The sequence below is a fragment of the Durio zibethinus genome, chromosome 2 (genome assembly GCF_047325235.1).
Source record: "Durio zibethinus cultivar Kanyao isolate XHJ-2024 chromosome 2, ASM4732523v1, whole genome shotgun sequence".
Classification (NCBI taxonomy): Eukaryota; Viridiplantae; Streptophyta; class Magnoliopsida; order Malvales; family Malvaceae; genus Durio; species Durio zibethinus.
In genome coordinates this window covers 39,754,002-39,770,585 of record NC_143163.1, presented here as the reverse complement: position 1 = coordinate 39,770,585, position 16,584 = coordinate 39,754,002, and the positions used below count along the sequence as shown (strand labels likewise).

The 16,584-nt window shown below is 35.1% G+C and overlaps 3 protein-coding genes across 4 annotated transcripts; 1 reads left to right on the top strand and 2 right to left on the bottom strand.

Annotated features, from left to right (window-relative positions):
- Positions 1 to 332: 332 nt before the first annotated feature.
- LOC111318424 (Zim17-type zinc finger protein) lies at positions 333 to 4,832 on the bottom strand. Of its 2 annotated transcripts, XM_022921286.2 has the most exons (5): positions 4,574 to 4,832; positions 4,357 to 4,462; positions 3,324 to 3,452; positions 2,102 to 2,213; positions 333 to 488 (listed from the first exon to the last, which is right to left on the bottom strand). In XM_022921286.2, the coding sequence occupies exons 1-4, from the start codon at positions 4,699 to 4,701 to the stop codon at positions 2,133 to 2,135; spliced, it is 444 nt and encodes a 147-aa protein (XP_022777021.1). In that variant the 5' UTR covers positions 4,702 to 4,832; the 3' UTR covers positions 333 to 488; positions 2,102 to 2,132. The 2 variants fall into 2 exon arrangements, with proteins under 2 accessions (XP_022777021.1, XP_089613267.1); XM_089757141.1 differs by lacking the exon at positions 333 to 488 and having other exon boundaries at positions 1,969 to 2,213.
- AGP19 (arabinogalactan protein 19) lies at positions 547 to 2,000 on the top strand. Its single transcript, XM_022921285.2, has 2 exons — positions 547 to 1,572; positions 1,700 to 2,000. Exons 1-2 carry the CDS (start codon positions 946 to 948, stop codon positions 1,799 to 1,801), a joined length of 729 nt encoding a protein of 242 aa, XP_022777020.2. The 5' UTR covers positions 547 to 945; the 3' UTR covers positions 1,802 to 2,000.
- Positions 4,833 to 5,174: 342 nt separating the features above from the next.
- On the bottom strand, positions 5,175 to 10,748 carry PHO1;H1 (EXS (ERD1/XPR1/SYG1) family protein). The gene is made up of 14 exons (XM_022921284.2): positions 10,380 to 10,748; positions 9,990 to 10,290; positions 9,172 to 9,583; positions 9,022 to 9,070; positions 8,850 to 8,921; positions 8,446 to 8,575; positions 7,607 to 7,727; positions 7,250 to 7,499; positions 7,054 to 7,158; positions 6,891 to 6,935; positions 6,620 to 6,772; positions 6,209 to 6,487; positions 5,628 to 5,764; positions 5,175 to 5,483 (listed from the first exon to the last, which is right to left on the bottom strand). Exons 1-14 carry the CDS (start codon positions 10,602 to 10,604, stop codon positions 5,393 to 5,395), a joined length of 2,370 nt encoding a protein of 789 aa, XP_022777019.2. The 5' UTR covers positions 10,605 to 10,748; the 3' UTR covers positions 5,175 to 5,392.
- Positions 10,749 to 16,584: the final 5,836 nt, after the last annotated feature.

Below are 16,584 nucleotides of genomic sequence, written 5' to 3'. Positions count from 1 at the left end.
CCAAAACAGATTTTTGGGTATTACTCCGATCCCTATATATTTCACAGTTCCTAGTCTTTGGCATTTATGGAGATTTGATAGTGACTTTAGTACTTTTATCTTCAAGGAATTGCAATTTGCAATGAGTTCGAAATTGGCAGCCTGTCTGGTGGAGGATAATGTGTTTGCATCAACACCAAAATGGCTCAATTGGCTGTTGCATCATTTTATATTGAGATGAGGCACTCTGAAATCAATCTCAATGCCTCTCAAAAGCCTTTCTTAAACAGACATTGATTCACTAACACAACCGAGTAAAATATTTACAAAATAAAATAAAATAAAAGGAGATACCAAAAGAAAGTTTTCTTGGCTTGCTTATCTCCTTAAACTTGATGGGGACTTCTGACCAGTGTTTAGGTTCGAGGTCCACCAATGGTAGGTACAGGTTTGCTAATTTTGCCATTTGCGTCCTTTCCCTCTCATTTCACTCCATTTCTTAGCTAACCCTGATATCTCACAATCATCATCATCATAAAAATATATCAGAAAAATTTGCTGTTCAAAGAAACGAGTAAATAAAAAGAACTAAACCAGCCCTTTCGAGCAGCAGATGACTGCTTCCAACCAAGATAATTGTCATTTATGAAGCAAAACATAATCTATATCCCTCAGGCCTCAAGAGAACCGGAAAGCCTAGTTAGTAGTTATTGTGTCATAAGAATGGCGATTAGGCGATATTAGTAAGAAAGAATTTCAAGTCCAAAACAACGGCCAACCAAGGTGCCAGCCTGCTATGCAAACTTTTCCAATTAATCATGAGGCCAACTCAATATTAGAAGAGACGTAACACTCAAATGAACACTACGTTTCTCCCTCCGACATTTTACCAACTTCCAAAACTCTCATTCCTCTCTGTTTATATATTACAGCCTATTCTCCACTGCAATTCCCATCTCAAACAATATGGCTTCAATGTCTTGGGCTCTCATTCTAGCTTGTCTCAGCTTTCAACTGGCCATTATAAATGCACAAGCACCAGTCGCCTCACCTTCCACTACCCCAACCACCACCACACCTCCACCTTCAACATCGACACCTCCTCCTTCCACAACACCCCCACCTTCAACCACAACACCTCCACCTTCCACCACACCAACCGCACCAGCGCAGCCACCTGCAACTACGCCCCCACCTGCAACAACCCCAGCGCCAAAAGTTGCACCAGCTACAAGCCCAACAGTCCCACCTCCTCAAATTCCACCACCACAGCCGCCTCAAACTCCTCCAACCACAGCTCCAGTGCAACCACCAGCAGTTCCACCACCACTGGCATCACCACCACCAGTATCTCCAGCACCAGCCCAAGCACCATCAGCACCGGCACCAGCAAAGTTGCCACCAGCAGCTGCACCCATTATTTTGCCACCAGCTCCAGCACCAGCTCCCAGCAAGCACAGGAGAAGGAGAAGGCACAGGCACAGGAGGCACCATGCACCAGCTCCAGCACCAACAGTTCCAAGCCCTCCAGCACCGCCTACAGTACCAACTACAGATGACACAACGCCAGCACCATCACCAAGTCTCAATTTGGTAATGCGTTCTATCAACAAATAAAATTACTTTTCCTCTTATTTATAGCAAAAAAGAAATTGGATGCATTGGGGTTTTTACAACATAGGAGACTAATCATTACTTTTTTTTTTTTTATGACTTACAGAATGGAGGAGATTCATTGTTCCTAGCAGGAGGAAAGTCTTTGTGGGCAAGGACAGGATTAACTATTGCCATTTTTATCACTATTACAGGCTATAGTTTCTAGGAATTTATAAAATGAGGCGTGATTACTTGTCATAATTTTCTTTACTTTTCATTTTCTCATTTCGTTTTTCTCTGTCATACCTAACAGAGAATATTATTTCATTTGTATCACAAATATTAAGATAAATTTGAAAAATTAATAGAAATAGACATGAATAAGACCAAAGCTGAAGAACCAAAATATTGGTAGCATTTTTGCATTTCTTATCCTATTATTACATGGTTGATGAGAATGAAGATTAATTTGAATCATAATTGTCATGATGAAACCATCTAGGAGGAAAAAATGTGGACTACCTACATCATTGTTGCTGTTTGTACTTGATCTGTCTTTACATTTCATCCCTCAAGTCATACTCAACCACAAGGCCAAGATTGTCAGCTAATTTGTGATAGTGGAGACAACCTGCACACTGATAAGCACTTTCTTTTGGTCAGGTCAAAAGCATTTTTCTTAATTTAAAGAATAATAAGTAATTCTTCTGCAGACAGATACAATTATTGCTATGCTCTAAAAGTGCTTAAACAAAAAAGCTATGGCTCTATTTGGTTGATACTTTTGTTATTTGCTTCTGGTTTTTTTTTTTTTTTTTTTTGAAAAAAAAAAAAAATCAACCAACAAAGACTTTGTTTTCAAGAAGCAAATCTTAAAATCACTTATAGGGGTTTCTAGATAAAAGTTAGACACTCATTTTACACATTCAAAAAAATGAATGCAGCAGTTAACATGTTGCTGCATTCAACATCAAGATTAGATAAATATAGCATAATGTCAAACCTCAACTTTGTTTTCTACACACAGGGCTGGCAAACTCAAAGGTTAATGCAGGACAATGTAAATTGTCAAATCTTGCCTAACTCCAATGAGGTATGTAACAGCTTTGGTCTAGTAGAAATCAGGTGTTGCTAATAGTCAATGTTACAGAATAAAACGATTATGGGATGAAATAATGGCATGTCAAACACACAAAACACCATAATAGGAATCAGTATTATACTAGAGTATAAATTGGAAACAAATGAACCACTACAAAACTGAAAGCTTAATATTGAAATGGAGAATAATGAAAATTTGACCACACATTCAGGTTAATATTCAATTCTATATCTTTTATGGGAATAGATAGAATCTAGAAAATCAGAGTGGACCAGATCAAATATGATTTTCATGTTGCCATGCTTTATATCACTATAGGAAGGCCTCTGTCTTCTAAATTTAAGTTATGCTGATAATTTTGACAGTTGCAATCCAAAGGGTTCCCCACAGAAAGTGCTGGGTTAATCCTTTACAAGATGTAAGAAAAAACCAATTCATGTATGCTGTAGACAAACCTAACACTGATACATGTCTACATTTTTTGTCATAAATATATTTATAAACACCAACATGAGCCACAGAAAGTCCTAGTCAAACAATTCAATTGGATGGATATTTAGAAATCCTTTTAATCATCCAGAAACATACAACAAGAATCTTTCCTGATAAGAAAAAGAGAACAAAAAGATAAAGGAAAAAAAACTACCTGTACATAAACAAGTCCCCGTTCATAGGCCAGACGGTTTATGAGCCTCTCTGTTCTTTCGCCACATTCCCCACAAGTGAACTGGACTAATAAACTTCTTCTTGGCAGTTTTATGTCAATAGTTGAATCCTGCACAAAGATCATGCATAACATGGAAAACATTTATGAACAATTAACAGGATATTATATTTTGCTTGATCTCTAGCAGTATAATGTACAGCACCATCACCACATCCCAACTCAGCTGCAAGGAGAATACTAGCACAACATGCTTTCTTGAATTTTAAAGTCCACTAGAAAACATAACACTCCTCTTTTGTCACACACGATTGCACACTCTCAACTTTTGCAAATATTCCAAGAATTGTTTTTGAAAAAGAGGGAATTTTACATATTGTCTTCCTAAATCTGCATATTTAAACTCTCTTAATTATGAAGTTGTATCCAAACATCTCGAACCTCTCATGTGCACAATCTGATCTTCTGCTAACTTGAATTGTAAATTATAATCAAACCAGATGCCGTAAGTATTGAAGAGAATGAAGACTATAGTTTTTTTCTGGCCAGAATGAAGACTGTAGCTGAAGAAAGGAAACCACATTGAATTTTCACAAGGGGATTGTGATGATTAAGCATGGAATCATCACATGGATTGATTAGTTTCCCTATATATGTATATATGTGTGTGTGTGCGTGTGTACGCGCGCGCACGCACACACGCACAAACACACACATAAGAAGTGTGATAGTCGTAGTAAAGGTAAATCAATAGAACTCTCTTCTTCTACATTCTCTCCACTCCAAACTTAATCGTTTAAACCGTACCCTCTTTTCAAAAGAAGCATCTTTGGGATAATTCTCCTCGCTTCAGACTCATTGTCCAAAACATATTATCTTTCTGAAATTTGTCTACCGATCGAAATTCACATGAGGAAGAGCAACATATTTCCAAGATATTTAGAGAGAGTAAGAAAAGACTAGGATGAACAAGGAAGCTCAAAATTTGACTACAGAAAAAGCAGATTTATCATACCGCGTTCGAACTCCCCATATCTTCATGTGGGTCCATTGTAGAATCAGAAGCCAAAACCCGATAAACTCGCTTGGGTGGCACCACTGACGCATGTGCAAGTTTCAGGCTGCAAAAAGAATAAAAGAAAAGGTAAAGCAACGTAAAAATTAGTGAAATTTGAAAGTGAAACAGAAAAATTCAGACACGGGTAGAGAAAGAAAAACCCAGAAAGGATTACCTGGAAATTGGGTTGAAGGAGTTGGGAAATGGAAGGGAAATGATGGGTTTGTGATTGAGAGAGTGAGAGGTAAGTTTTGGAAACGAAAGAGAGAAGGAGAAGAAGATACCGCATGTTGTTGAAGCCATTGTATTGTTTAGCTGTTGGAGTTGGACTCAGTAAGGTTGAATTAGCTTTATCTTACCCACGTTTCAGATGCGCTTAGAAATGGTACGAGGGTTGAGGAATTAAGATATGGGCTCTGGCTCGGGGGGCTTTAGTGGTTTACAATTTACGTTGATATTAATGGTTTAATGTCAAGTGAATATGTTACTGTCTGCTGTGAAGGATATTGTATTGGATATACTACTGACTAACCAGAAATGGCTTGTCCACTTTATCATATTCCGATTAATGTGAGTATCCAACGAAAAAAATTCAACATCAAAGGCGTATTTTGATATTCACTTCACACACGACCTCAACTGACAACTCTGTTATGTAGCACTTTAATGATTAAACATGCCCCTGATTAAGAGTTTTGCCAAGCTCTTAGGTTCTGAAGAGAAAATACAAGAGCAATCATATATGATCATGTTTAATGTAAGAAGATGCTAACAAGTTGATAACACAGAGTGACTTGCATCAATTTCTATTGCTTGTTGAAGAATTTGTATACAAGTATAAACTGTTTTCCATTATCATTGGAACAATAAAGTTGATGTCTTGTTGATCAATTTGAATAAGAACAACATGGTTCCACCTGGAAAACTTCTGCTGATAAAAGAATACTGTTGACCCGAATCATATTCTAAAAGAGCAACCGTTTCCAATGGGGCATCAGTCTTCATCGTCTACTTCATGAAAGGGAAGTGGTACTGTCTTGACTGCCCTGAACTTGCCAGCATTGTTTAGATGCTCATTCTCCAACCTGGACCATTGGAAGGTATGTTCATTAGAGCTTGAGAAGTTGATAAGTTCTGTTCAAACTTCAAAGCAAGTACGCATGTTGATGGGAACCAACGGCTGCAGTAGCAAATATTCAGGAAATATCAAAGAACAATCAGTTGTTTACCTGTAGAAATTCCACAATCCTCTTCTAATGACTTCAAGTGCCGCCAAAAACAGCCCAGTTACTCTGTAATCAACATGCTCAAAACTTGAATGAAGAACCGTTTGCAGCCAAACAAGCCTGAGGATAAGGTTCAATCCCTGCATGTCATGCAAAATTTTGTTCAAAGAGGCTCCATTTTTTTAGATAATCTGTACTTGTGCTCAAAAAGATAATGAGCAGTGTTCCTAATGTGTATTTTAATTTCTGACAGTGTCCATTTCTTCAATCAAAAGACTGCAATATCTGTTTCTTTTTTTTTTTTTTTTGTTCATGTTTTCTACTATGAGTAAGACTAAGAATCTTACTTTTGTTTGTGAAATGGCATTATCAGTATTTATTGAAGAATATGTTTGTTCTCCTCCTTGTGACTTATCTTGAATTCTTACTCATCCAAAATGGACAAGTTGGTTGTTAGCTTGTCTAATCACAACTAAATATGATAGATTAGCTCGTACACCATTTGTACTCATTACCAATGGCTCTAAAGGGGTATTAGTTTTCTTCTAGAAAGGGAGAGAGTGAGAGGAGGCCATAACATATACCATTGAGAAGTAGTAAATGAACTTTCGCCGAAGCATTAGTTCATTCCTTAGCCAAGGGTTCTTGGAATTCAATTGAAGCAAACCCCAGTCCTTTACAAAGTCCCAATACAATTGGTACACTGTTGCAGCACTTGACATGACCACTACAAGACACAACCATCCGATACTCCTTTCTTTCTCATAGGCCACTTTGGCCCCTGCTGCCAACATTGCTGAAACATATTTACCTAGATTGACAAGGTGACTTGTCTGTCCTTCATCAAACCACCGCCTAGCACACTGCAAGGAGTCAAAAGGCATTTTTTTTTGTCAGAAGAGATTAATTTCAAAAGATTACATCCAACCAAAATAAATTAACTATATGGAAAAGGAAAACTTGGTATTACCAAGTTCTGGGGAGCAAAAATTTACCTGCATAGCTCTCCAGTAATAGGGTAAGAAGGACACTGCATAAGCAAGATCTCTGTAATGCTTGGCTCTCATGCAGTATCCGTAGTCTTGAGTTTTGTAGCTTCCAGTTATGTAATAACAAGCCACATACTCCAGGTTCCTAAGCATTGGTACCTTCAGTTCGAAAACAAGTGATTATATCAGATTTTAGGCATCTGATCATCTACTAATCAGGATTCTCTATCCTTTCACAGAAAAGGGTACTTGCAACTTAATTAGCAGTTAAACCAACCTGACTACAAAGTTGATCTGCCATGAAGAAATCCAACATGACAACCTGCAAACAAATAATTGTAATTTATTAGGAAATTGGTTTTGTCCTGGCCACAAGTGTAAGATTTTCAGATTTCTCCAACTTGAAAACTTTTGGTTACAACACCCTAATAAGAAAGTACCTTGTAGAGAGGAGATAAAATTATGTTCCTTATCATGCAAAGGAAACGATAACGACTTGATTGGTAGAAGATATTGAAAGGGCAGACTAGCAATAATAAGAAGATCTGCACATAGACGACAAAGTTAAAAACTTCTGCAACATGACCAGTCCATCATATTGGCATCCAAAGAAGTGCCACAAGATTGGAAATTTACCAATAACAGGAGACCTGGGATTGCTTGAACCTGGGTGTGTGAATACCCTTTTGTAATTAGTGACAAGTGAACAAACATGATTCCCACAACAGCTGTCATTGAAGTGGTACAGATTAAGAACACATCTCTGTACTTAAGCTCCTTGGTTGGAGCTAGCTCAAAGATGAAGCTATAATTGATACGAGCTTTTCTCCACATGAAAATGTTGCAACCATACAAAAAGAAGTGTAGGAACAACAGACTGAACATGCTGCAGAAAGAGAGTATTAATCGGATGAGTTGCTGCCGTGCACATTATGAGAGGATAAGAACTTTATATCTTAAAATATGTTACCCAGAATGGAAATCACTACTTGCCTAAGTACAGGGTAGGCTGTTTCCATATAGATTGAATCTGGTTTTCTTCTGTACATTCCAGTGAGATGAGCCATAATGATGTATCCCGCAAGGAGGGCAATGAAACAACCAGTAAAGAGTCCTGAGTATGTTTAAATTTTAAGCAAATTAGTTTAATTCAAATTCAGCCTTGCTAAACTAGGAAAAGAAATGTTTCATTAAAAGTAAAAAATACAGACGTCAAGTATAAAAGAATTGTTCAATAGGTGTTTGTGCGGATTAGTATGATATAATGGAAATATATACTAGATATAATCTAGATTTCAGTCTTGCATTATGCACAACGAAGGGCAGTTATTAATGTTGGATCTTCACTTTAAACATGCAAAACGGATGTAGAAACCTTACGGATTTCTGGATAAAATAGTGGAAAATTTAATAATGTTTTATGAAATATTTTGGGAACTTGCTGTTGTGTATAACATGATCATAGAGATCAGTCCCAGATTTGGTCGTGTCCAAGTGCAAAATACATAGGTACGGCACACTGGAAACTGAATAGTGCTTGCTGCAGGTTTTAAAGGACTGTCTCGTTTAAAGATTCAATAATCCATGAAGCATGAAACTATGCTTTTTCGTCCACCCAAAAAAGTGAACTTGACACTGCATTTTAGATCTGGTGCCCTAATGGGTCCATGCTTTTGCTTCTCTAAAACCTATTATTTCTCAAAGTGATCATGCTGGAAAGCTTTCCACCAATGAAAATATCATTTTTAAAGTTTTATTTGATGCTTTCCCTTTCTAGAGAAAAACTTTATTTGCTGTTAATCCTAGTTTTGCAAAAGTTGCAAGGAACTCACCAATGAAGAAGGTTACAGCATGTGATTCTTTACGCTGTTGTGGTCTAAGATATTTCATACCCTTTCTGCGATCTTCATCAGCAAAATGTTTGATAAAGAGATCCTCAACTTCATCTGCTAAGTTCATTACCTGTCATTTTGTGAAACTAATAAGCAGGTGTACAAAGTTGTGCTGATACATATCAGACAAGCATATCTATGTTTCATTTTACATAAATCTTAGATATGCTTTTGAGACACACGCTACAGGATCAATAGCCACTTAAAATTGTCGGCAAATAATCAGATTAATAAATGCCCAGTGGCAAACATCAAACATCCATGGAAATATTTTCCTTGACAGACCTATGCCTGATAGGCACCTAATATTTTTACTAGGTAGTTTTTCAACTTCAGTTCTTTACCTTGTCTGAGCTGTCGAAATAGGAACTCTCAACAACTTTAAGATAAATGGGAAGAACTTGTTTTCCAGTAACCTGAAATTCCATTTGGAGACAAGAGAATTCATCTTCAGTTATTTATGTAAATCGAAATGGAATGTCTGCAAAGACTCTAAAAAGTTCTATATTTACTTACTTTGTCAAACTTCTTCAGAATTTTTATAAAAGCAAGCATGTTCAAGTGCCTGAAAAATCACAATCACAGCCAAAACAAAAAAAAAAGGGGGTAAGGCTCTCGTTCTAATTTTGAATTCATTATTATAATAGGAGTATCTGTTGATGATACCTGTAAGTTTTGAGATAACCCAATCCTTTATACAGCTCTATTAAAGCTCCTTTTATCATCTTCTCCGCATGAAGCAACTTTGACTTGTTGATATGCAGCTTACTCCCTTCAGGCCCACATTTCTTTGAAGACTGGTTGAATAAATCGTCCCGAACTAAGTAACTGATGGCTGAGAAGGTACGAGATGGTGTTGTCAGAGGAATGTTTATTCTTAAGTTCTTTCCCTGGCAACTGAAAACTCGACCTGAAAGTGTTGTTAATTTTCCATCCTCTCTTTTCATTCCCATTGGTTTTCCAATCTCATCTGACCTTGGAGAGTCTGAAAAGGACACATCATTCCTTTCCAATTCATCTGTGTAGCTGTCTTGCAATTGTTCTTGTTCTTGTTCTGTTCTGTCCTTAACAGATTCCTCTGCATAAAAGGAAAACAGAGACAAGTTTAATATCTTGGTAATGTAGGTCATGAATTCAATGACAAATACCCTACTTTTTTATTGGTTAAGTAGTGTCTAAAATGACTCATTTATTGCAGATCATTTTTGCAAATGGGATCCTAAGAAATTATAGGACTTGAAGATTTTTCTTGTTCTTTTACCCCCTCCCTCTTTTTCATTTGTTTTTTCAATTGTCCTCTCAATACATTCTAGCAAACCTTACGAAACATACAGGATTCATGAAAACATATGTGAAACTAATATCTGCGTGTATTAAGTTACGTGGGATGGATGAGACTGACAGGTCAAAGTTGAAATATAGTATTGGTAATTTGTTTTCGCATGTCAATTGCATTGAAATAGACAGGATGATGATTAGTATACCACATGAGATAGTGCAAGAAATGGAAGCGTCCTCCTTGGAGTCCTCCTGGGCTGAAGCTCCTTTGCGCTTTTGCTGGAGAATAGTTTTGAGCTCAATCAGAATCTCCATTTGTTTCTTCAAAGACTCTCCTCTTTCCAGGAACTCTTTCTCCTTTGTTTTATAAAATTGGTTCACTTTGTTAAGTTGCATGTCCAAACATGCAAAAAATTCTTTGGCGGCATCAGTATCAGCAAACTGCTCTAGCAATTCTGTCTCATACAAATCTCCTTTGCTAGCGGAAGCAGCGAGTTTCTTGTGAACCTGTCCACATCGAAACGCCACGTTAATTAATAGCATTAAAATGAAAAAAAGAAACATCATTTGAGAAGAGAGAGGGAGGGAAAGAGTACTTGAATAACACCATGGTCTCTACGCTGGCCACCGAATAAAGAGAACATCCCTATAGAAGATAAGAGGTTATTGGCTAAAGAAGTGGTTTGAGTCTTGGGGGCTGTGTTATTATCATTATGGAGATGTATTTTCTTGAGGTCCTTTTTGAGTTGCCAATAATCAACAAAAGCTTCCTTCCATTCGGGAACAAGCTGCCCTTCAAACTGCTTAGAGAACTTGACCATCTTTCTCTCTTGTAGGTATAGGTGAAGCAAATGTTGTGAGAGGAAAGAAAGTGGTAGGCGAATATGTGAATAGCCCAGTGAGTGTTTACTGGAAGCCCTGGAAATCGTTATATATGGAGAGGAAAGGGAATATATTATTGATGTGCCTTGACAGCACATTCTAAAATATCCTTTGCACTTATATCCTATGCTTCCTCCACTCGAAAGCTTAAAGGTGCGGGGGTGGTCAGGGTTCGCCGGAAAATGACGAAACTGCTACCAGATGTAATTACCTCTTGGACAACATGAAGATTTTGACTGAGTGGGAATTAAAGTGGATGGCAGTGGGACCATACAGAATCATATATATATGTATATATATATATATATATATATATATTCGTTAAACAGTGATTCTTTACTAGCCATAATTTTGTCATTTAGGAGGATCGTGGAGGTTTACTACCTTAATTTACTCTCTCAACCTCGTTCTAAAAGACGCATGCTTAATATATTTCAGGGGCACCCTTGGACAGAATTGATGTCTCTATGGCATGTCAAGAACTGCTCCTTTGTGAAAATGAAGTTAATTGGCTGATCGATTTAGAAGAACACAAAGGTGACTTGTCATTAGACCAGCCTGATTTCCACTAATTGAGGATAGCTAAAATTTCAACTTATTTCAAAGCATCACTTTGGTTATTCCTGATTGAATTATTAATATATATTAAAATGAGACAAAATGTATTTAAGCTAATACAAGCTATTCTGTCACACATTTGGATTACTGATCGATATGTCAGTCTTTTGACTGCTCGATTTGTTGGTCTATTGCTGGAATTTCTCCCATCACAGATCTACACATTATACTTTCGGAACAATGCGTTTGCCAGTTAATTAGCAGGAAATGCTACAAATACTGCAGTGAAGATATACCAAACAGACAGTGCGGCAGGTCATTTATCATATGATGCCCATATAATCTGAGTGGAAATATTCCTTTAGAATAAAGTAATTGGATGTCATGCCCATTCAAAATTTATGTACTTAGGATAAGCTCCTCTTAGTACACTGTTATTGCAGAAATAATGTATCCAAAAGCATATGGCATAATTAGATATTCCGGGGCTGCAGCTATATATGCCATTAGTCGTTGCAGCAGAAACAGTATTGGTTCTTGTGGGGAAGAAAGGTTCCATTGTTCTATTCCTACTCTCCCCACAACTAGTGGAAATGAGACCTCCCAAATCCCAATATCCCATCGATCCTACACCACAAACTACAAATTAAATTCAAAATCCCAAGCCTTAATTTACTTTCTTTCTTGGCAGACATGGATTACAAAATCAACATTACAGTTGTGGCAAATTGACAACGTGCTCAAGGAAGCTGACTCAAAGATACGCTTCTCCATTCCTTCTCTCTCTTCTTTTCATACATCTTTTCAGTTTTCACTTTACACAATATTTTGAGTTTACTTAAAGAAGCAATAATAATTTAGCGGTTTTAACAATCCTTATACATGCAATTATTTCGTCATTAGAATAGCTAACCCGAAATAAACAAGCCTGTAAAGGTTGAGCTGAATTTTGAATTGAGCATTTGAGTTATGAATGTGGAAATAAAATAGTACTAGTAACTAGACAAGCAAGATTGATGAGACGAGTTTATCATTGCATTTGCTTGTAAATAATATATTGGTAAAATAGAAGTTCTTTACATTTACTTGTATTAATGTAATAGCCATCTATCCAATAGTTAAACTTAAATTTAGAAAGCCATGCAGACATATCCAGTTAGAATTTTGAGTAAAAAGGGGAAAGAAAAGTTGTCTGGAAATCTAAGCCTTAAGGTCGGCCAAACCAATGACAAGCCATGAAAATGATGGTCTGATTCGGATTAGCATTTTTGGGTGCGCCCTTGCAGTTACCCAACCCAAACCCACCTCACCCCTCCTTTCCTCTGCATATTAATTACATTATTATCTCATATTCTCTGTTGCACACAAATCCTTTTGACCCCACAATCTATGATCAATGATCAATTTTAATTATAAGCCTCCATGTATAGTGTGGTCAATGCTGCTTTTACTTTGCTGTAATTCCTATCGTCTCTTTTCCCCCAATTTTATCTTTTCATTTTCATTTTTCTTTAGTAAAGCTTGTTTGAATTGTATTCACCTTGTAATAGAGGAGACAAATGAAAAGGTCCACGTTAAGATATTATGGGATCAGACTTTTAGATTTGTATAATTTTGAGTTTAGATCCTTTTGAGTTTGGAATTGATTTAAATTTGAGTTAATTAGATGAATTTTAGATTTTACGTAAAATGTGATCATTTCGACATATTTTTTTAGTTTTGGTTAGATTTGAATTTAAAGTTTTTTCAAATTTGAATTGTTTCAAGAGTGAGCAATTTTACATTTAGGATTTTTTTTTTAACTTAGATTATTTCAAATTCGGATTCAAATTATTTTAGGATTAGACAATTTTTAATTTAGATTATTTTGTAAGGTTAACCTATTTCAAATTCAAATTTTCTTAAATTATGCTCTTTGAATCTTTTTATCAAATCAGGTATAAGTATGTATGAATTTAAACTTTTTCAAGTGAATTTTTGGATTTGATTTCATTTTGTCATCTCTAACTTAAAGAGAGACCTAAATTCAAAACTTAATTTGTAGCTTTTGAAAATAAAAATTATTTGATACATTAATAGTAGAGTTTTTTAATTTCATAAGTGAGGTTTAGATGATAATATGTGTCCCACTTCTTTTTTAAATTAATTTTTTAAATATATAAAGGACATGTGTAATTATTTTAATTTTGTTTGTGAAGTTAAAAAATTTTATTATCAGTGTATTTAATAATTTTTCTTTAAAAAATCCATGTAATTGTCGATTAAACTATGTATCATTATTAAAAAAAAAAAAAAACAACTATACATGCTGTCACATTTCTTTGTAACCAAGTGCCTTTATTTGATTTCCTAAAAAAATTCATTAATTTGATAATAAATTAAGTAGCATGTGTTCCAATTGACCCGGTTGATCATTTTATTAGTATTTTTTTATGATTAATTCCATGAATCAAATTAATTAAGTTACAAATTTTCAAGGAATCTATGTCTACCCTACAGAATCAAATTAATTAAGTTACAAATTTTCAAGGAATCTATGTCTACCCTACAAAATATGAATGTTTGCGCATCTTCAATCAAGAATTTATTCATTTGGAGAAAACTAACTAAGAATGGGTTATTCTCTTACTCTTAAAAAAAAAAAAAAAACTAAGAATGAGTTATTAGGATATATATATCTTTTCTCATTTTTTTTGGTCTATTCCGAAACATGTGTTTAAGGACTTGAAAATGGAAAATGATCTCAAATGTATATAGATATTCATGATCTGATGATGACATTTAGATACGAGGGTATTTCCTCAATCTATCCATTATTCTTGACATGCATGCATCGTCAGGGCTGCTTTTGAATGATTATTTGCATTGCATGCGTTTGTATATTAGCTTATGGTTTCGGAATGAGATGCCTCTCTTCAATTATACACTAGTCTAACATGCATCAATCAACAATATTCATACGTGTTAATTCTCCAAATGCTTTCCCTTTTTCGTTTCAGTGTATGTTTGGTCTGACCTTCCAAAGCATGTGAGCCAAAATTATTCTAAGCATATGATTCCAGATTAATTCATTACTAGAAAAAAAGTTATAACGAGGGATAAAATGTACAACGAACAATTCAATCAATCGTAAATATATACTTTTGGCAACATATTTCTCTCTTTTTTTTCTGATTATATGGTTTTTTAAATGGATAGTAACTCACTTAAATCATCTCCTAATTGCTTGTAATGATTTAGGAGCAATTTTGTTTATGTTTGATCTGGCTAGCAGATGCACCCTTAACAGGTTAGTTTGACCTACATTGCATATGCTTGAATAATATAATTTTATGATTCCTTCTTTTTCTTGGTACTTGGAGGGGCAGTAAGTCTACCCTCAACTGGAAAAATAACTGCAGTTAATACAAAGTTCTGTGGGGATGGGAAAAAAAAATTCCTTATGGTAAATGTCTGGCTAATTTCCTCCAAGATTTTAAGTTCATTTTGTGAGGTAGATGGATTAAAATAGAACATGTATAACTTGCTTTCTAGTTTCTATTATCATATGTTGCTCTCAGAGTAAGAAAGACTCATAAATATTGAACAAAACATTGAAAGACGTTACTTTCGATTTTCAATTTCTCTTGACCTATTTGTGTCACACACATTTTCGACATCCTAAGGTAAGCATAAAACTTTGGCCTAAAACAGGGCATGAAAAACCTTAGACCAAAATAAATGTAGCAGTTGCGTAAAAGTGATGCGATTTCTGTTGACGAACATTGCAATGGACAAATTCAGTCGCAGTTACTTATTTACGACGGAATTTGAGCTAACTGCCGTTGAATTCTTACGCGGTCGTAGCTTTTTTTTTATTTTTTTTTATTTTCTAGTATTGATTACAATTATTATTATTCTAGAAGACCTTAAATTTTGATGGTAAATCCTAAAACAAGAGGAGGTGGCTAGCTATATATGGAATATCCTATATTTTAGTGGAAATTAAAATTCCCCTTTTGCCTTCTTTAGGTTTAAGAATATTGGATTGAAATCCACTCCCTTCCATCCACTTCCTTATCCTCTCTCCAAAAGTTGATGGATGATTCATGAGGGCCGGAGGCATAAGGCATATGCTGCAACAAGAATGGCACGTCCTATTAAAGATAAGTGATTCTAATATTTTGTTATAACTTTTATGTGTAGTGTAGTGTAGTGTAGGTCATCTTTTTTCAACAAATTACAACAGGCCACCTGGGATATTATGCAAGTATATGCTCTTGCTTTGCATGTTCTTCCATGTGTATCATCGATGGATGGATGGATCATCATCCCTTGGTTTTGAAAAATAGATGCAACTAGTAATTGATTCCTATTCTAGCATACGTGTTCGGAACCAAATGTTGAGGAATTAATTAGGAAGGGGAATAGAAATCATGAAAAAGATTAATAATATCGTATATGATACATACCTCACTATATAAACGAATTAATACAATATGTCAGGTATTCATTTAATACACTAATTTTACACACTCATATAAAATTTTGTTTTCAAAACTCTATTATGATCTATAAAAATTTTAATATTTTTCACTTGAGTTCTTAAAATAAAATTTAAAAATAAGTGAATACATAATTCGAATGTAATATAAATCTATAAGTATATATGGATTAGCATTTAATTTAAAATTATTGTCACAAGTGATTGAAATTTTCCTGACATACGTATCTAAGAATCACAATCTGAGAAAGAAAATTTTAATGCAAGTAATAAATCTATTCAGGAGTATTTAATTATTACCATGTACACGATTCCTTCAATTAATTAGTCGCAGTTGTTTTTTATTTGTTTTTCTGGAAATGCGCTTTTGATGTTCCATTGTGCTGATCTGCTATCAAGAAAAATTTAAAAGCTTCTTATTAATTTACTATATCATGGCTACTATTTTTTACAATTTTTGGCTGTAAGGAGGGAATTTGCATGTGGAGAATTATGCAGCTTCATATGGCATATGTTCCTCGTCTTGAAGATGCAAAATCAATTATATATATGTGATACATATATTTTTTTTAATCGGGAATCGAAAGCAATGGTTTCCCAATCGCGCATAATCTTAATTTTCACATTAATTTTTGGACGATTAAGACAACGTTTTTGACATCGATGGTGTATTCATTATTTTATTTCAGTTAGCATTGGCAAACAGATAAGATAGAAGAATTGAGAGAATAATATATAAATGTTTGGTCCATTTGTTCAATATCTAATCCAAAATTAATTAAGGTTATCTCCTAACGCGTGAATAACCTATGATTTAGTTAAGATGGCCTGACCTTTTCTTTTTTTTTTTTCTACCAATAAACACAGAAGACCAAATT

Coding starts and splice junctions, on each gene's coding strand:
- AGP19 (XM_022921285.2), top strand. CDS start 946: ATGGCTTCAATGTCTTGGGCTCTCATTCTAGCTTGTCTCAGCTTTCAA. Junction 1,573..1,699: donor CATCACCAAGTCTCAATTTG/GTAATGCGTTCT, acceptor TATGACTTACAG/AATGGAGGAGATTCATTGTT.
- LOC111318424 (XM_022921286.2), bottom strand. CDS start 4,701: ATGGCTTCAACAACATGCGGTATCTTCTTCTCCTTCTCTCTTTCGTTT. Junction 4,463..4,573: donor TCCTTCAACCCAATTTCCAG/GTAATCCTTTCT, acceptor TTCTTTTTGCAG/CCTGAAACTTGCACATGCGT. Junction 2,214..3,323: donor GGGGACTTGTTTATGTACAG/GTAGTTTTTTTT, acceptor AGTGCTTATCAG/TGTGCAGGTTGTCTCCACTA.